This window comes from Ammospiza caudacuta, chromosome 10 (genome assembly GCF_027887145.1).
Source record: "Ammospiza caudacuta isolate bAmmCau1 chromosome 10, bAmmCau1.pri, whole genome shotgun sequence".
NCBI lineage: Eukaryota > Metazoa > Chordata > Aves > Passeriformes > Passerellidae > Ammospiza > Ammospiza caudacuta.
The window spans coordinates 13,205,129-13,225,920 of record NC_080602.1 but is presented as its reverse complement, the minus strand read 5'-3'; the positions used below and the strand labels follow the sequence as shown (position 1 = coordinate 13,225,920).

Below are 20,792 nucleotides of genomic sequence, written 5' to 3'. Positions count from 1 at the left end.
CTTTCTGTTCATGGCTAAGGCCCAGGGCCAGAATACACATGGAATTATCTGTACAATGTATGTGCCTGTACCTGCTGAAGCTACGGGATGCCATCAGTAGTTTTTGCTGAAGGAAGGTTGTTTTTTATCCTGTTCTTACAGCAGCACTTGCCAGCAGAAGCTGTCAAATCCACACATTTTCAACTTTCACACAACTTCTGCAAATCTTTCAGTATGACTTATACTGTATTGTGCAGCCTCAGGCACACAGTATGGCTTAGTACCAGTTCAATACAAATTTGGTAAATAACATCTTAAACACAGTCAAAAGACTAAACCTAGTTTTTTGACCTAAACCTATCACTAGTTGTTTTGCTAATGATCTTTTATAATAAACACATCTCAGAAGTTTAGCACTATAAATTAGAATAAAAATACATAAAGTATTAAATAAAACTCAGAACAGGCTTGCTTTATTAGATAATGTTACAGGTAATTCCTTTTTCTCATGTTTATGGCTCTTGGATCAATATGTGAGCATTTCTCAGCACTGGAGGGGGAAGGGAGAAAGGGAATGTGGGAAATGAAAAATCAAAAAGGTAATATAAACTTTGCTTTCAAGGTTACTGTCCACAGTCATGATGAAACAGCTCTATGATGACTGCTTGATTAAAAATTAACTGCTGGGGTAATTTAAAGATATGCCTTATTTAATAATTAATGCATAGGAATTAAATTGGACTATCCACTGAAGTCTTATTATAAGGTACACTTGGAAAAGATCCATGATCTTATTGTATAATTAGGGATGGAGAGGGAATTTACTGCATCTTGGAGAAAGAATGCTTCCTGTCATATCTGATATCTGTCCTGTGCAACAACTGATCCATTTTTTTTGGCTCACTAGTAGGAAATACCAAATTTTAATGTAATACTGCAGAGTGAGGTCCTTTCTATATAACACAGCTCTATCTAGTGGCTGATTAATCCAAGTGCAGCTGGCTGTGAAAGAAGACTAAATCATTAACGTGGTGAAGGCCAGGAAAGCCTTAGGAAGGTGACACTTTCTTATTCTGACCTACTGCCACTCCCCTTGCATAAGGCTGGAAACACACCAGCAAAGGTGGCACCTCAATCCTGCCTTTCCATGCACTGATAAAGGAGATTTGGTGGAGAGTTCTCTGGTACTGAGCACTTTCTCCAATACAATTTGCAGGAACAAACCAGGGGCTCAAACACCTACTCAGGCAGGGCACTGGGGCTGTCTGTGGCCTGACAGAGACCCCCAGTGGAGCTGGACAGACAGACTCAGTGCTTCGTTACACTCCTGCCCACCGTGTGCTTACCCCTGCATGGGGAATATGCCAGAGATGGCTGGGAAGCCTCTGCTGTGCCCTGATGGTGCTCTGGGAGGTTTGGAGCTGCTCCCCAGCCTCAGCACTGGATGGCCCAGGGGCAAACACTGTGGGTGACACATTCATTCCTCAGCAGGGGCAAACACTGTGGGTGACACATTCATTCCTCAGCAGGGGCAAACACTGTGGGTGACACATTCATTCCTCAGCAGGGGCAAACACTGTGGGTGACACATTCATTCCTCAGCAGGGGCAAACACTGTGGGTGACACATTCCTCAGCAGGGGCAAACACTGTGGGGCGACACATTCATTCCTCAGCAGGGGCAAACACTGTGGGTGACACATTCATTCCTCAGCAGGGGCAAACACTGTGGGTGACACATTCCTCAGCAGGCTGAGCTGGTGCCTGTCCCTGTGAGCACACAAAGCTCTGAAGCCCAATGCAGAAAAGGCTGCGTTTTTTCCCAGTCTCATCATCTATCTCAGGGATATATTGGACATTAACCTGTGTCAGCTCCTAATTGAGCAGAGCAGAAGGAGAGCTGCTAACTTCTGTCCTGTGGAACTGAGTAATGGATTCCATCAGCACGGAGCAGAGGTCATTGCTTTTTGCTGGTAATCACAAAAGCTTCACAAAAGTGTGCCTACATTTTTCCCAAGCTCATCAGGGAAACCATTATTTCTTTAAACCAGTGGAGGTTTAAAGAAGTAATGGGTATTCACATAGCAGTTATTTGAATAATGCTCTGATGATAATTCTGGTTAGTAACTGTATAAATAAGTATAGTTTCATTTAAAGTAAAGCAATCCTCCAATAGATACCAGTAGCAAAATTAAAATAGCAATGTAAAAACACTGCAGCTGGGGAAAAGGACTCATACCTGCTGCATATAGCCAACAACAAAATATAATGTGCATTTTAAACACCTCTTAAGGTTAAGCCCACACAAGAGTTCTAAGAAATCAGCTTTGAGTGTTGTGTAACTTTGCCAGAAAGCCTGGGAATCACCTCTCCTTTAGAATTATTAAAATACATGAACTGGGGGCCTGTCAATACTCCTGGAACTGGAGTTAGGTAATTCTGGCCACTGAAACTTCAGCTGCAAACACATCCTCTCCCATTCAAGCTGCATCTGTTTCTCTACATATTGCTCCAGAAAGCAACTTGAACACAGCTTCCTTATTTTGTGTACAGGAATTAAATAGGTTTGCAGCCCTGTTTTCATGTCCTTTTCCACTCATCTTTTATTTAGCATTTCTGCAACCATAACACAGGTTGACATAGAAACATTTTACTAGTATATTTTCATTCTAAATTACTCAAATCTGCTCTAAATTGAGTAGTGTTCTAGCAAAACCGTCAAATGCATTTGATGTTTTGTGTGCCTGTGCACAGAAAACAAAAGCACTTACCCCTTTCAACACTTTGAAGAGCAGTAGAGTCATATGAACATGGAGAAACTAGTGAAAATTTAATATCAGTAGAATATTTTACCTTCTCAACATGACAATTATTTGAAAATCAAAGCAATTTGACCAAGTTAAATACCGCCCCCCATATCTTTATTCCATTAAATTTTCATAACCTCTGTTTCCTTTCAGAGAAAAAAAAATCAAGGTGACAGCAAGATGACTTGCTCTAGCTTTTGATTCAGGCAGCATTTGCTAATGAAATAGACCCATAAGATTAACAGGGCTTTGTGGGGACCAATTCATATTATTTTCTAACAAAGGATTTGTTAGAAAATAATATATAAATTATATAATATAATAAAATAAATATAATAGATATAATATAATATAATATAATATAATATAATATAATATAATATAATGTATATAAAATGTGTAATGTGTAATGTAATATATGTATAATTATACATAAATTATTTAATATATAGAAAATAAAATAGTCAGGTGCCTGAACCAACACTCCTGGCATCAGTTCAGATTCCTGGTGTGTCCCAGGGTTAGTATCCCAAAGCATCTTACAGAGACCTCCTCAGCAGCTAGAGGCCAGAGAGGATGGAAAATTGCACTAACAGCTTAAATTCAAGTAGTTTCAATTAAATTCAAGTGCCCGTGTTCCTTCCTCCTAATAGGCTGTTATACAAAAGAAAGGCAACAAGGCTCTCCCTCAGTACTTGAGAAACATTACTTCAGAACATCTGTAATTCAAATGAAAAAACATTTAGAAATCCTACTGAGTGACACAGGTGAATATCAGAAAGATCAGAGATTGCATTAGTGGGTTTATTTATTCCAACTACTAAAGCTTTATCTACAGCAAAACATTAATGCCATAGGATTTATTATGGGAGAGGGAAGTAATGATAAAAATTAACTAAGCCACAGACTGGAGTGGGCCACTAATAACAAATGTGCTGGGCCAGCCATGTCCATCAAGCCAGACATTTCCTTCTGCCATTTCCTGAATGAAATGCACAAAGGCAGCAGTAACCCTGATCTCCTGGAGCACAGCCCCTCCTGCCAGGCACAAGCCCAAAAGGCTCAGGGTCACAGACACTCAGGGCTGACCCCACTGCCAGCCTGCCCCAGCAGCTCACACCCCTCAGCAGGCACCAAGGGGCAGGAACAGCACAGATCAGGCACTCTGGGCCATGGGGGCATCACTGTGGTGTGTGCCTGGGGGGAACCAAACCCAAAAAATGCTTTTAGTGTGGTACTGAGCCTGCCTGCCCCTGGGTCCTACAAGGATCCTCCTTCTCCCAGCTGTCTGGTTTACCGGAAGATCTACATGCAGCACTATTTATCAGCAGAACTATCACTGAAACAGAACAAAAATTAATATTACTTGATGTCAAGATCCTTCTGAAAAGGTGGAGGCATTTCTCTGGTAAATGACCTACTCTGAAGACAGGAGGCTGATACAACAGTTTGGGACTCTAAGGATGAAGGACACTGCTGAGCAGCCAGAGTTACCCATTTTTAGTGAATGCATGTCAGCTCATCTCATGTCAGCATTTCAGTGCTCAGAGCTAGTGATTTAGGAAAACACACTGACTTTCCACCTTTCAACAGCTCTGTTCAAACCTAAGCCTGACAAATACAAACAAAAATTGTCTGATCTGCTTCTGGGAATGAGAAGAATCAAGATTTTGTAAGGATGGGTCAGCAGAATTGTGAAGTGAAATTAGAACTAAATACAAAAGCATGTACAAAATTCAACAGCAACATCAAAAGATTCTCAACTTGGGATACTGTCAGGAGAAAAAAATCATAAAAGATAAAAATTAATGTCCAAAGCTAGTGAGCTCAAGCTGACTTGCACACTTCTGTACAATTTGCAGCTAAGCTGCAGAACATCTTGGTGAAGGATACTGTGCTGACTAAAAGGCAACAACATAATTTCACCTAAATCTCAACAATATTACCTCTGCTCCACACAGTCCCTACCTGAAGTATCTGCATGTAGGAGCAAACTCTGAGGGAGAGGAACCACATCTCTCCCTGCTCTGCAGCACTCCCTTGACTGTGCTGCTCCAGCTCTGGGCAGCACAGAACAGCCTCACACTTGACCTCTGAATTCAATAGGCATTAAATGGAAACAAACTTGTCAGCTCATGAGCAGTACACCTGATTCCCACCTGGATTTGCAGTCTTCAATGTCATGAGCAAATCCACATCTATAATTGAAAATATTTAGGAGACTCACTTCAATAAAATGTAGGTAAATTATTAAGTGATTAAAATGTAATTTCAAAACAGCAAACCCTAGGCTCTGAGCACTGATCCAGCTAATCACATGATGAATAAATATTTTAAAAAGCTTCAGAATTTACCCTTTACTCTTCAGTGCCAAACTGAAAAAGATTTTACGTTTGCAAAGATACAAAATAAAAATTACCACCAGGAATGTAGAACTGGACAAAGATATTCAGTACTTATTGTGAACATCAAGCCTAAAACAAATGCCTTCCTCTTGACCTGTCAATCTCTGTGAAATACCTTAAGAAATAAAGCAACATGGAAGTTAATTATTGTATTGCATTAGGGTGATTGTACTAATGATTGTATCAAGAATAGTCTTGGGTACTGTGCATAAGAAACAACAGAGGATGAACCCCTGAGCAACTCATTGCTCCCTTTTTTTGGTAAATGAAATTTTTAATACATGACCTGCAACAAGAAAATCAGGGAGGAGGGAATTTAAAGTCAACTAAAACCACTGGAAATAAAAAATGTGTCCATTCTGTTAAAAAAATTACAAACAGTACATTTAGTAAAGCTTAGTAACCACTGCTCACTTTCCACTGGTAGGGGCTTAAGCAGCTATTAATCACATGAAAGTAGATATTAAGGAATATTAATCCATACCAGCTGTTACATCTTTTACTGTGTACTATTATTAGAGATTAATCTTTATGGAGCAAGGCTGCCTTTTCCTGTCATTTCCAAGAGGACATCATACAAGCTGATACTTCTTTACAGCACATCTTCACAAACAGTTGAAGCAAGAAGGTGCTAATGATGACATGGTGAAATTTTATTCAACTTCATCCTCAAAATCTAAGCCATTTATACTTGGAGGAGACACTGTCACTGTAGTAATTTGATTACTTAATTTTTATTGTGACTCCAAAAAATTGCTTTTATAGCTTCCTATTTACATCAGAAGAACCAGAATATTCTCATAGTGATATTGGATCTTCTGTTAAGGAAAGTTCAAGGCCAGGCAATTTTCTATCTTCAGTACCTGGGAATTAATCCAGTTTAAAACTTCTAACATCATCTAGTTTATGAAGTCTTAATGAGGAACATCCAGGATTTTAACAGATTTTTAACAAAACAGAATCAACACTGTGAGCATAGAATTCTCTAATGAAGCATAAACCCCTGTCAGGTGAGCCTGGGTGTTGGAAGAGCAATTGCTTTAATTATTTGATACACTTCACAAGTGACTGAATTTGCACACTCCAGAGAAATTCCTATTAGATCACATGTTGATGGAATGCTATTAAAATCACAAAAAGCATCACACTCCTCCAAAAAAGTAAAATTACTGGCAGAAAAGGCCAGCATTATCCATTAAAGATTATGAGATAAGCATGAAAAATAAGCTTCTAATCAGTTTCTTGAGTTTTGGATAAGATACTACCAGCTGCACTAAGGAAATCAGTTGTCATAGTTACAGAAAAAAAAATCTATATTCTCTATACCTGCAGTCTCCTCATTTTCTTAAATGCAAGACTCTTCTCTAATTGTGTCACAATTGATCATCAGGGTATCTCTGGTTTTTTAATCATTTGACACCAGATTGATGCTCCAGAGTGTGGTTTTCTAGCACAGCCCAAAAGGTGAGAAAGCATCTCTTTAGTCTGGGCTGGGCTGAGTGACTGCTCTGCCACTGCCCCCCGCAATTCCCTCAGTGTCTGCTCAGCCACCGCTGCCTGTCCCCCTCCCCAGCTTTGCTCAGTCCTGCAGAGGCTCCTTTTTCTCATTCCCCTGTTCTGCCTGGCCCAGCTGATCTGCCCCAGCTGCCATCCCCCAGCCTGGCAGTCTGGCATGTACAGCTGCCTTTCACAGCCCCTGCTACCTGCCTTTAATCCTCTCCACCCTCCCTTCCATCTGCTGATGAGCCAGCTGTTGGTTATCTAACACTGCTTTCCAGGCCTTTCCACTCCTCACAAGTACATTCAAATGTTGCTGTTTCCTCTCAGCTTCATGACACTTCCCAAGACCAGCTGGCCTTCTGATTCCACCCTGCTAATGCCTGTCTGCAGGACTTCTCCCCTCTCTAAACTGGATTAAGTGCTAACCCTGCAATGACACTTCTGCTGCTCAATAGCAATAATTTGCCTGCTAACAGCTGGCAAAAGCACGGGGCAGAAAAAAGTACTGACAACACAAAAAATAACACACATACTAGGAGGTAAAACTGGGGCCCAAATGTAAGCCCTTAAGCAGGTTAACTCATGGCTTACTTTTTATTTAGAAAGAGGCTTGAAGGAGGGGGGTATATGATCAGAGGAACATTAATCAGTTTCAACCAGCTATAGCTTGTCTAACTTTTCCATTAACATAGATCATAGGAGTTGCACTAGAGATTGGGACCCACATATAACGGAAAACTATTTCTGTGGACAAGAAACATAAAAAAAAAAAAAAATGAAAAGGGAGATGCCCAATTTCACCAAGTAGCAACAAAACAGAGAAGTTCAACTGTTGATACAACACACCATGTTGCCCATGAAACACCCCCTTTTCAATGTTGAGTCTAGCTGCCCATATTTTTAATTTCATTTTAAATTCTTTACAATAAAAAAATGTCAATCACTTGCAGAAGTGATCCTAGTAATGCAGAGTCTGAAAGGAAAAAGCATCAGAAAGTTTTTGTTTTCTAAGGCAGTGGCTGATTCTTCAAACAGGACTGGAAAGCAATAAGGACCCCAATCCACATCCCTCATTGCAAGGTCAACTAACCTACTACTGCTACATGAGACGTGAACTAACAATCAATTTCCAGAAAAATTGTTTTATCCTTTGCTTATGCACACTTTTGTTTTCTAGGCCTCTTACACTGACATTCTGAATCTCCTGCTACTGTAAAATGATCCACCTCAGAAGCCCTCTAACATGCATTTGTTGTTCTCTGTGTTTGAAAGTCAGACAGAGATTTTTAGTACTCATAAGCATTTGTTTCAGTTTGTAGTAAGTATCCTCTCTTGACAGATTCTCAGATTCTCAACAAAACCGTACTTTAAGTTAAAACTGCTCAAGGCTTTCTGTTCTCTATTCAGAGCTGCATTAGGCTTATTTGAGTCTGCCACTGAACAGATGCTGTAAGCAGGAACCAGCAAGAGGGGCAGCATGAGCCAGGCAACCATGGCAGATTTTTTTGTGTGAGACTAGGTGGAATTCACGTTGGGAAACTGGCAGCAAAGTAGAGTTGCAAAAGATACAAATGCATCCCAAGTCCCACAGTTGCCTGAAGTGAATATAATCTGCTGAACAGAACAGCAGCATATTGCTGAAAAGTAAAAAACTTTATCCCATAACTCACAAGGTGACTGTGACACTCAGTCCATGCCATGAGCCCTGTACAGAAGTCATGTCACCTACGTATCCAGCTGGGGTTCAGGCTGCACTGGCTGTAAACTCTGGAGGTTATGCAGTATTTGCCCAGACACACAGATGTTCTAGGAGATACTCCTTGTTAGTAACAGCTACAAGCAGTTTTAAGAATTTGCCAAACATTTGGGCTTAAACTAAAAAAGCTCCCACAAAACTCATGGCATTCACCTTGCTGAAAGCCACCATGACACAGCAGCTGTGTGAGGGCAGCACCTTGGCTAGAGCTACATGAGGTTTTAACAGTGACATAGTGCAAGAGGTCTTGTCACTGATTCCAGGCTTCTATCCTGTTTGAGCAGCAAGCTTCCATGCCTTTGTGGTAACCTTTCCTTTGTGCTGCAGATCAAACATTACTCATTGAGTGCATACACAGCTGCTTCTGTTGATGTCTGCAAGCACTGACTTGTAGGGACAGGGTTTGCTGCAATGCTGCGTGCCTGACTATGCTGGATGAGTCATTCCTGCAGAACAGACTGGAGTCCTTAGGAACAATTTCTGACAACAGAGAGATTCCTAAGAGCCATACCTTGCAGTGTCTGTCTTGAAAAGGAACAGGATGTCAAGGAAAAGGTCACGGATGTGCCAAGGAGAACCTTTTGATTCTACATCTCAAATTGGACAAATCCTCTCCTACACTGATATTCTTCCTGTGGAGGGTGTGTCACAGCAAAACAAGTCTTATAACTCACGTGGCCACTTGAACATCCTGCTTAGGGGGTTAAAGGAATTATTTCCAATGCCTATTCAGATGAGCTGGTGCTGTCTAACACACACTCTGTTACAGATGTTTTTCACAATGCTCTTATCCAGGCTGTGAAGGACACTGCAATACCCAGTCAACACAAAAGCACCTTGGTGCTGATCCGGGGCAGGGAAGTGACAGAGCCTGCAGAATGCTCTCTGTAGAAAAGATTTGTCAAAACCGGACAAAGTTATATACCCAGCTATAACATATTTCAGTTTCTTATAAGAAAACAGCTACTCTGATAGAAATTATTCCAATCTGATGTTTCCTTCTACCATTACAGAGAGTTGCACAGGCTGTGTTGCTGTGTCTCACCTCAGGACCTTGCACAGGTTGCTAACTATAGTCTTTGTTCACTTGAAAAGGGGCAACTGATAACCTGCTGGCCTGTTCTTCAGACATGAGTCTGCTTCCATTTCCCCTTTTGGCCATGAAAGTCTACCTGTGATAACAGTTTAATTATTGCCCTGTTAGTTTTTTGAACATTAACATACTCAGAAATTAATTTGAAAATTAACATACTCAGCTATTTTCTTACTTACATCACTCAACTGACTGCCCAAAATGTAAAAAATACAGCACTTTTAGCTCTTGAGCCATTGACTGAAATATTGGCACATGTCTTAACCACAGCAGAAATTTGGGGGGAAAAACTTGAAACTCTCAAAAGGAATGAGTATGAAAATTATTTCACTGTTACCAAAGGATCTCTTTAACCATAACTGCAATATTTGCTAATTGCACAAAACTTCCAAGTATATTTATGACCATGTTAAACCTAAACCATCAAAAGGCATGCAACTGGAAGGAATCACAGCTGCCTGACTAATAGTTTAGGAGCAGAAAATGATTCATCCTGTTAGTCTTTTTCTTCCTATTTGAAGTTTAATATTATGGTAAGAAAGCACATGAAACATACAATTTGATATTAACAACTGCAACTCACTTCCAGGGATTTCACACCAATTTTCAAGCTTCATTAGCAAATGGTAAGACAGATCAAAACAGTGACTTAATGAGGAGACAAAATTGGTTTTCTGCCAAGAAGCTACATTTTCTCTGATCTAAGTGAACGTATTCATCACTGGTTTGTCTGGTCATTTACAAAACATAGCACAAGTTATTTGCCTTAGTCTGAAGGTCTAATAATATCTTCTCCTTTGTAATCCATGGAAGGTTTTCCACTAAACCACTGGGTAATACTGCACTTCCTTAAAGATATTACAGAGATCCATTATATTTTCTATTGTAGTGCTGTTGAGATTTTTAAAGTTTTCCATTGCATTTACATAAAATATTCTTCAAATTTTTGTTAGGCACTACTGTAATTTCTTGTACTACATTTAATAGCCAGGAAGGAGACAGTGATAAAATACATTAGTGGCTCTATAAAAGCTTAAATCTGAGCATCTGGAAGGCTTGTACTGAATATACCCTTATACAGATAATCACAGAGAATTTACAAGCATGGAAGAATTATAGGCAAAGAGAAATAAATGCAGAGTAAAGCTGTTTCAATAAAATAGTTTTCTCTTCAGAGGAACAGAAAATGAGTCATAGTAGGTACATCTTAAAGACATTTAGATCAAGTCAATGGAGACAGCAAGCAGAGATGAAAGCATTGTTTAGTACCAGAAAAGTAATTTGAAGTAATTCCCATTAGTGGGAAAGAGAGAGCAGCGATGTGCACCCAGATAAGCTGCTTCTTTTGCTAATAAACTGAGATGTTTACAAGACAAAAATCAAAACACAGACACACAAGGACACTCTTAAGTATCATGGGTTTCACATGTCATTTAGGGCATTCTCTGTTGAGGTAGAGAATTACACCTTTAATCGCACAGCTGGTTTTGTAAAACTGCCCAGGAAATAAAATTCTATCTTCCTCTACAGCACTGTTGTCAAAATTAGGGGACTACACAGGAAAGCTAAGCAGAGTAAAGCGCTAAGCAGGATACATTTTTAGAAGTCTTGGTATCCAGAACTACTGCAGTAAAAGCTGGAAGTTAAAATCATGGGCCAGGACCACACACTGTTACACATTCCTCAGAAAAAATGCAAGAGTGAGAGTTGCAAAAGGGAAAAAAAGATTAGAGTAGCAGGTGAAATTTTAATTTAAACCTCAATCACATGGCATTAACCCTTTCCTGCACAGGTTTTCCAGACATATCCCAAAGCACTACACCCCTACAAGGCACTCGCATTCAACACCAGTTTCAATTCCCCTTTTCAGCTGTATCTTTAGCAAAAATTAATGTTCAATACAAAACACTCTCAAGCATGACACTCTCAAGCCCAGTTTCCTGCCTGGAGATGTCCTGACTCTCAGAGACGAGCACTTCACCTGCCTGCATGACAACAGCATGCTACTGACATCAGGGAACCAACCCACATCACTGCTGGTAGAAATAACACTCACAGCCTATTAAATAAGCATAAAAATCTAGTTTTTTACCCAACTCTAATAACTTTTTTCACAAAAGGTAAAGTTTCTGTTTCTGAAATGAACACTAAAGCAAATAAACACCAAAAGAATTGGGAAGATTAAAATAAGCAAGCCACAAAAGGAATTTTCAGCTTTTGAAAGACAACGTTTTCTTATAATAAGAAGTTAAGAAAGTTAAAATCTGAACTGTGTTCCTTCCATCTTCACTTGACTAGTCTTTCCCATGGGAATAGTGGGACAAAATCAAGCAATTTTTGCCTCGGTATTTTACTCTAACTTTATTCCTTTCAAGAAGTAAAATGCTGTATGCTTTGCAGTATCAAAGCAGGCTTGGGGACATTTTAAAAGGGAAATACTTTTTAACTTCATTTATCATTATTTCTTAGTATTACTCAATAAATAAAATTAATACTCCCAGCCTATGAAGCTGGGAGTCATCTGGGGAACAAAGCAAGCAATGCACACCTATTCATGAAACTCAAGATTCTTGAAGGACAGCCTGGTTTGTCATGAGGCACCAGGATGAAACTGCAAAAAATGGGCAAAGTTATCCAAAGTAAGACTTGCTAAGTGTTGCTGACATTTCATTTTGCCACTTTGCCTTACATCCATCAAAGGAGGAAAATATAAACCCACTGCAAAACCTTCTGTTTTGATTCCAAATGTTTGGGCTCGGCCCTGATGCCAAGGAAATTACAGCTGAAGTGGTTTTGTTTTCAATCTAGCACTCATTTTCTGTAATTTGGCCTGTAATACAGGTATTACATGCAGCCTGACAATCTCTACAGGGAGAAGGGCTAGGGTCCACAGTCAGTAGGTAAAAACCATCCCTGTTACAAATCTGTAAATTATTTTATTCTGAGACAGTGCTTGGAATTCCCCTGGTAATGGCCCCATGACCATCAGTCTCTGCTGAAGAAGTCCCCAACCACAGACATATCCTCTCTTGCAATCACAGATGACTATGACCAATATTGCACATAGTACAGAACAATCTTCTTAGAGAAGATACATACTTAGTTGCCCACGTGGCATTTTTCTCTCAATTTATATTCCTTCAAACTTCCTTTCACCCCTTTAGTTAGAATCTGACTCTAACACTGTGATGGCAATCAACAGAAATTAGAGGCAAGAGGGCTGCAGGGGTTCAAAGAGTAGACAAAAACTATTTCTCATTATTTGAGTGGAATCAGTTTGAAAAAGGCCAGTTGAGCTGGAATGTAAGTAATCCTGAGCTGAAGCTAGTCTGTACTTGTTGTAAAAAGGATCTATCAATCTGTGAACAAAATATGTATGTAAATTCTCTTAATAGCTTGAAAACAGTTAAGAAATGAATTCTTACTATTCATTTACTGCAAGCTTATGATAACAACAGTGAGCTCACACATTACAAAGCAGTCACTCATGTCTTCTTTCTCCTATTTTGCTTTTTCATTCATAACCTACACAGAAAATACTCTAACCACAGTCTCTTTTCTCATAGACTCTGTCATCTGTAGTTCAGTGAATCACATCAAAATCTTGTATACATCCTACCAGTCTTTGCATTTACTGCATCTAAATTGGTGATGAACACTGAGTATCAATAGTCATCAAAAGTATTTTGATATGGACAGGAATAATTACAGGCTAGCCCTGTACAGTGACATTTAACCCAAAGATCCTTAAGACAGGAGCTTGTGAAAGAACTCCTGTTACAGGAATAAGATTAATTGCTAGAACCAGTGCAATGAACACAACTGATACCTCTGAGACTTAAACAAGCACAAAGGGAATAGTTCTCATTTATAACAGTACCAGCTGCTAGAAATAAGAGGGCCAAACAGTGCCTCCAGCTGTTTCCCTCTGCACTATTTGGGTAATTGCAGACTTACCCTCTGTGATCCAGATGCTGAGCCTTTAAATGAAGTGCGTTTGAAGGAGCCACTCATCCTCCGTAAGGAACCTGTGAACTTTCCTTTCTTAATCCCCTCCATAATGGAACTAGCACCCCAGCATCAAAGAAAACCCTGATTTCAGTCACGGACTCTGAGCAGGTTTTCTCCTGAAGCCAGCAATCATTAAATTACAGCTTAAATAAAAAGACAAATGCATAGAACAAAATCAAAGCCAAATAATGAGCCAAATATTCTGTTCCGATATGGACCCTGTCACAAGTGCTACCAGCAGCCAGCCAAGCAGAAAAACAAGGCAATCCACTGATAGCAACTGCTGGCCCCCTCCCTCTTCTCTACTGACTCTATAATCAGGCTTAATGCACACAGCTTCTGCAAGCTATGGTTTTTAATGGACAGAGATTTAATAAATGGTGATTGAAGGTAAATCTACTTTAGAAGCAGAAGCCCGAAAGGTTTTTATTTGTGCAAAGCACAGGGCAGTCGGATGGAAATTGTTTTAGTATCAGTAGAAAGGCACGTGAAAAGAGCAGATGGTCCTCAGCAGACCATGGGTTAGAGGCCTGGTGGAGCCCTAAAGGAAAACTGCTGATGCCTGCACCAGGCCCCAGGATGAGAGTGACAAGGTTTTAAAAGCAAACAACCCATAAGATCACCAGTCAGATTGTAACTAATTAGGGAATGAGGGTAGATAAGGTGTCGTGTGTATAACCTTCATGAATTCTCACTAATATCTCAATGCATCTGTTCTGTATTATTCTGCCTAAAATGTGCAGAGTGAGAACAAATGGAGGTAGTTAGGAGAGGGCAAACAAGAAACGAGGAGGACATAAGGTGCTCTAAAAGAACAACTAAGTAATTATTGACTAGGAAATATCTAGTTGGCTCCAGAAGACACCAGCCAGGAATTTGTTACAGAGTCTGGTTCAGAAAAAGAAAATGGATGAGAGCGCTGAGAAAACAGAGAACCATTTCAGAAAAATATACGGGGATGGCAGATTTTTAACTGTGAGGTCAAATCAGAACCATGACTTACAGGATTCAGTTAGGGAGTCATACTTTTCTCTTTATTATACTTTTTTAGGTTCATCCCTTTGTGCCTCAGTAAAGTTGGCACAGGTGCTGCTTGCAGCTGGTTAGAGGAGGCACAAAAAACTGCTGGAAAGCTAAAACAAAACAATGTGGAAGAGACTGATAGACAGAGATGCACGAAATTTGTTGTTCTGGTCAGCAAGAACAAGAACAGGGACATAGTCTTCAAAAGGCAGAAATTTAGAAAACAAATCTATTCTTCAAAACACAGTGCAGAATGCGAGTAAGGAATTAACTCAATTGACTCAGTCCCTTTGGATGTGCGATTCTAAGATGTCTGAGCTCCCTGTAACTGTTCCTGGTGCACTTCAAGGACCACTCTGGATTTTCACAGTTCATCAATACCAAAGGGATGTTTGCATTCAAGAGCCAGATGAAAGCAATCAGTGCAACAGAAGCTGCTGACTACTAACCTCAGCTGAAAAATCAGGCAACTAAACTGATGTTCTTGCCCCCACTGTGTTTATATAACACTTCATGGCCAATTTCCACTAGATTGGGAAACAGAGACATGCACCATGCTGGCACTTTCAACAGCTCTGTGACTGAGAAGCACAAGTTGAATAGATTTTCCAAAAGAGCTTGTGGTTTTAGGAGTGTAGTATCACATTAGGAAATCTTTTAAACAAATGTTATTATGAAGGTTCCTGTCTCAAGTTGGAGTTTTCTGCTTCATCAGTTGAGCTGATTCAATGGTTTGTGTGGTCTGGATCAGATCTGTGTAAGCACGTGGGCTAAATCAGCACAGAGGGAGGAAAGCACAGTAATCTCTGGCCACAGGATACTGTTGGACAACAAATTAATATCTGGCATTGTATGGAAGTGACAGACCCTTAAACTGGTTCTGAAATGGAACAATTCATGACAGGAAATGACACACCTGTCCATCATCCTCCATGTTTTTGCAATGAAAACAAATTGGTCAACCTCAGACTATGAAAAAACACAAGAGCATACACCCCCGTAAAGGAGCAAGCAGAGTGCAAGCAACATTCCACTTGCAGGAGTCCATCAAGGTCCTTGACAGCCTGTGTTCTGGGCAAAGCAGGATGCACTCATTTCAAAGTGCACAGAAGACATAAGCAGTTGTACATCTTATTGATACCACACCATGGGAATTTAACATCTGCAGCCATGAGCAGATCCATGTCCCAAAGGCCCTACCACAACGTGTTTTTAAAAACTGAAAAGCTTGGTTAGAGACAACTGCAGTTGTTTCAGCCCATAGGGGAAAAACCCCAAACAACATTGCTCTTGCTGTTCGCAGAGCTGTATTCTATGACAACACACCAGAGATGATTGATGTTAGTTTAAAACAAAAAGCAATAGATTTAAATATCTGTAGTCCATCATGTCAGCTAAAATGTTTCCACTCACCCCAGTAGTCAAACTAAATATGGAAAGCAGCAGTCCATAATCCAATGAACTTTATTTACACTGACAGGAAGAGGCAAGATAGGCTTAGACCTCTGTAAAGACCTACATGTACAAGACATGTAGAATTAGGCCTTCCTTCACTTGGCATTTAATATGAGTAGTAAACTAAACACAAGTTTCTTTCATAGGCAGTGGATTATAAAAAAAAAAAAAAAAAACAACCTTAAAGCACTTTTTAAAAATGGGATGTCTTAAAATAATGTTTTCTTTTAAAATGCATGCTGGTTTGTTGTCCTTTGACATTTGTGATACAATATAAACATTTCAAGAGTCGTGTTTAACTGAAAAACCAGCCTAGCGTCCATTACACACTTAGCAGTTCTTGACTCTTACTTTGCCTCCCTGAAGCAGAGCACAGACAGAATATTGCTGGGTGGTGGTTACCTACCATGAGAATGAGCCCTCTGGAGGTCACTGGGGACTGCTGGGCGAAGAGTTCTTCTGTAAACTACATATCCTCAAAGCACTGCTGCAGCAACCTAGGCAAGAGCATATTTAGATTAAATACGTAACAGTTTACACAAAAATTCAGCAAGTCACTGGCAGGTGACAGATAGAGGGAAAAAGTTCCATGTAGTCAATTCTACACCTAAAATCAGAAGAAGTATGAAGATGTTCTTTTACTTGAGCAGTCTGTTTCTCCATTCTAGAGCCTTTCTTATTTAGCAACTGTCTGCCCCCTCTCTTTCTCTTGCAAGGAAAATAGCAAGTTTAAAGAAAAATTAAAACAGTTCATGAGATGTGGACAGAAAAGATAAACAAATAACCTCTGTTTGTGTCAGTGGGCCTGTAAATTGGTGCCCATGTGAGCACTCTCACTTATGAGAAATAATCTGCACTAATTATATGAACAACAAACCCCATGCCAAGGGCTCCTACAAAGATATTTGCAAATCCTGTGCTAAGGGGCTCCCAAAATAAAGACAGCACTCCAGATGCAAACTCGTAAGTGCCAATCAGAGGGCACAAACACTTCCCTCTCACTAACACAGCCTTCAGTGCAAGGGCACTCTACTACTCACCTTCAATTTTCTGTTCACTGGGATTCCAGGTCCTGCTAACACAGATATTTTTGCCCCCGACGGAGAGGAATGATGAGGAGGACTCCATCTTATCAGAAGGCTAATTAATTACTTTACTCTACTATATTATTCTATACTCTATTCCATGATATTACATTACATCTAAACTGAATCTGCCAAGCACTGCACTGCCCAGCCTCTCGTGACTGCCAGCCAACAGTCCTGACACACACACACACCCCTGGATCCAATGGGTCAGTGAAACAAAACACTCACACCAGAATCCAGTTGTCAATTCCCTTCAGGTAAGCAATCTTCCACGATGCATTCCACTTGTGAATAACACAGGAGCAGTAAATGAGATAAGAATTGTTTTTTCTTTCTCTGAGGTTCAGAGAACGTGAATCTCAGAAATATTCTTGGGAAGTCATGCCATGCTTTTCTCTGTGAAGAGAAATGTGGCTGCAGCTTTGCATTTGCCTCAGTAAACTTTTATTAAGTTTGTGTTGGTTGACTCCTCCAGCTCGATGGAGAAGCAGCCTCCAGCTGTGTTCCCCTTGGTATGGCTGCAAATTTCCTACAGGTGCACTCCAGCCCATTGTCCAGGGTATCAGAGATGTTACTCTGTATTGGCCCATTCTTTCTCACATTTTACATACAAAGACATATTCAAACTGAAAATTAAAACCAAAAGGCTTGTTCATCTTAGCAGTTTAGGATGTGCTGAATTGAAGCACAGGGAACTTTAGAGTCTGGAATTGTGATAGAGGGTGTTCCTTGGATCCTGCTTTATTACAGCATCCTCAGAGACATGAGAAGAACAGTTTTACAGCAGGCAGAAGCCCACTGAACAGCAGGCTGAGCCATCTGAACACTCCTTGCAGACACAGGGCTAGGTGCCAGCTGTTTAACCATTTTCCATGTGATTGCATGATCACTGGTACTAACATTTGAGAAACTGTGCTTGGATGGGCTTCATTTGACCACAGAACAGCACAGCGAGCTCTTCTCTTGGAGCTCTGTGGCTCCTTTCCCTTTCCTGAGTACATTAAAGCCTTGTACAGGCAGCACACAGCAATTTAAAGCACAATCAGCTTCCATCTCAGTCAGCTGGTGTTACATTAGAAATGGAAATTAAGACCTCAGGAAAATTTTTTACAGGAAAATTTGTCCAGCACTGCACTTTTGACATTCCTGTGTTTTCAATCAGTATCACAAGAAGCTCTGGCTACCATTACCAGGGACATCATCTCAGATTAATAAAACTGAGTCACTTGGTTTCTTTCCCTGGTTTGAAACTACCTGGGATGAAAAAAAATAGCAATACAAAAAAATGATGACAAAGGACAGCACAAAAGGTTATGTGCATTCATCTGTCCCTGCCCATAAAAGGCAGTGTATTACACTTAAATTACACTAGAGCTTGGTGGCTATTTCTGCAGCCCTGTCCATCTTAACATTCAAGTGACTTGAACATTAAAAACCTGAACTCTAGGGAACCCTTGGGAAGCAAGGAAGCACTCTCCTCTCTGACAAATAAGGGAGCACTAAGATGTGTGTGATGGACAAAGCATGAACCTCCAGATGTGATGAACACCTTCTTTCCTTTTGGTTGGGTTCTGGTTAGCTCCCCCTCACCCAAAGTCTGATGGCAGGGATGATTTCAAGGAGAAAACCAATCAGAGCTGCCAGCCTGTCTGGGCTGCACAATTCCTCATCCATTAATTGCTCATGTACTGGGAGCAGGGGGTATGCACCACATATCAAGGAGATGTTAAATAACACCTTCCTGAGAAAGGATAACAGACCCATACTTCACACATCAATATAATTTTCTGCTTGTGCTCTCTCTCTTTTTCTTCCTATAATTATTACCCACACTAGTAACAGAATTTCAGCATAATTCTACAGATAAGGAGCAGGTTATAGGTTATAGGCTCCAATATTGATAAAACACTCAGTAACTTTGCTTAAGCTCAGACAGTTCCTGACCTAATTCTGAAAAATGCTGAAAAAGCAACAGCTCCTATAACAGCAAATGGAAGCTGCCACTTTTCTTCAATTCAGGTTTCTGTTGTCTCAAGTGACTTTTCAAGAACTGAAGCAGATAAAGACCCTTATCCAGAAGAGAAGACTACCTAAATCAGTCTTGGTATTTATGGGGATCTAGCTCATGGTTAATGGTATTTCTGAAAACTCAGGCCTCAGTGGTATTATATGCCATGTTCCCATGTACAACAATTTACTTTGCATGCAAATTTCCTCCTACAGGAATCAGAGAGCTAGTGACAGCTTCCTGCTGCTCTCAAAGAGGCAGAGCTGGAACCAGGACTCTGGATTCCTTCACTATGGGACCACATTCCCCTTCCAACCAAGCTAAAAGAGCTGGTGGCACATTTAGAATCACTTGGGACAATCTGAAAAATCAGGCCCTTCTCTCATCCTAGGACTCTGCAAATGGATAGGTCTTCCAAGCTAAGAAAAGAAAATTGATTTGTTGACTTGTGTTCTTTGAAATATGGGGGAGGTAAAACCTGAATTCTAAAAAATAGGACTATGAATATAATAATAAGAAAAAATTGTATGGAGATTGAACTTCATAACTGTTTCAGGTACACTAAAACAGAACAAGAAAATTGTTACTCTGGGTACGAAGCTAAGCCTCTAAAAACATTGTATGAATTCACTTCTACTTTAAGGATAATGACAACAAATAAATGACAATGGTGTTCAGTCTCAGCACACTCAGAAGTGACTTTCCTTTTAGACAGATAGAAAACCACAACTCTTTCCAGTCCCTGTAGTCATAGTAATAAAATAAATTAGACAACAGAAAGGATTACACTGCACTTCATGTGATTATTTTACAAACCAGCTTTGCTGAATATTTTTCTATTTTCTGTGCATCATCAGCCCTGAGAAATGACTTCTCACTGGTCTCAGACTTGTCTATGTGACAAGGCACCTCTTTGTCCTAAAGTAAAACACCTGCTAGCCTAGACTGACAAATTATAAAAAGTACAGACAGACTATTCACCCCACAGGACCCTTATGACCAGCCTGTCTGAATAATCAGGTCAAGATTTTTTCTTAATTTTCTCTATATTTTCATTATTTTCCAAGCACTCTGTTCCTATTCAAACAATTAGATGTCATAAATAAAATCCCTTTAAATATTTCCTATTAGATATATGGTTTGGAATGTTTTTTCCTATGTCTAAAAGAGTCTGAAATTGTCTGTACATCCATACAGTTACTTTTGCTCTGTAATAAAAACGGAATGCTAACTCTGTTATTGGAACCACAAACTGCAGCTAGAGGGGAGCACCAGGAGTTTGTTGGGCTGGGCAGACTGGAAAGATGCTGGGGGCCTCCTGGGTGTGAGCAGGGTCTAAACCTAGACCCAAAATGCAAACCAGACTGATTTCAGAGGTAGAACCACTGTCAGTGATGGTGGGTCCCCACTGAAGATGGGATTCAGGCTGGGTGACTTTAATGTATACTGCATATAGACAGGCAGGAATCAGCTTAAGCCTCACAATACTAAAAGTAAGTGGAGTTTTGACATAGATTTTGATGAGGACAGGATCTCAGGAGAATTATACAAGGTTTTGTTTTAATTTCATTTGATTTGAGTAAAATCACTGTTTCAGTATTCAATACACCACTTGCGTCAATGCATTACCACATCTCAAACAAAGCTAGTTAAATAAATCCAGAATAT

General features: G+C 40.0%; 1 protein-coding gene across 1 annotated transcript in view; it reads right to left on the bottom strand.

Annotated features, from left to right (window-relative positions):
* Window positions 1-17,301, bottom strand: part of TRPM1 (transient receptor potential cation channel subfamily M member 1) — a 70,705-nt gene extending 53,404 nt beyond the window's left edge. Inside the window, exons 1-2 of the mRNA XM_058811712.1 lie at window positions 17,069-17,301; window positions 16,435-16,525 (exon numbers count right to left, since the gene is read on the bottom strand). Of these exons, the coding sequence (XP_058667695.1) occupies window positions 16,435-16,437 (3 nt within the window). The 5' untranslated portion in view covers window positions 16,438-16,525; window positions 17,069-17,301. The remainder of the gene's footprint in view (window positions 1-16,434; window positions 16,526-17,068) is intronic.
* Window positions 17,302-20,792: the final 3,491 nt, after the last annotated feature.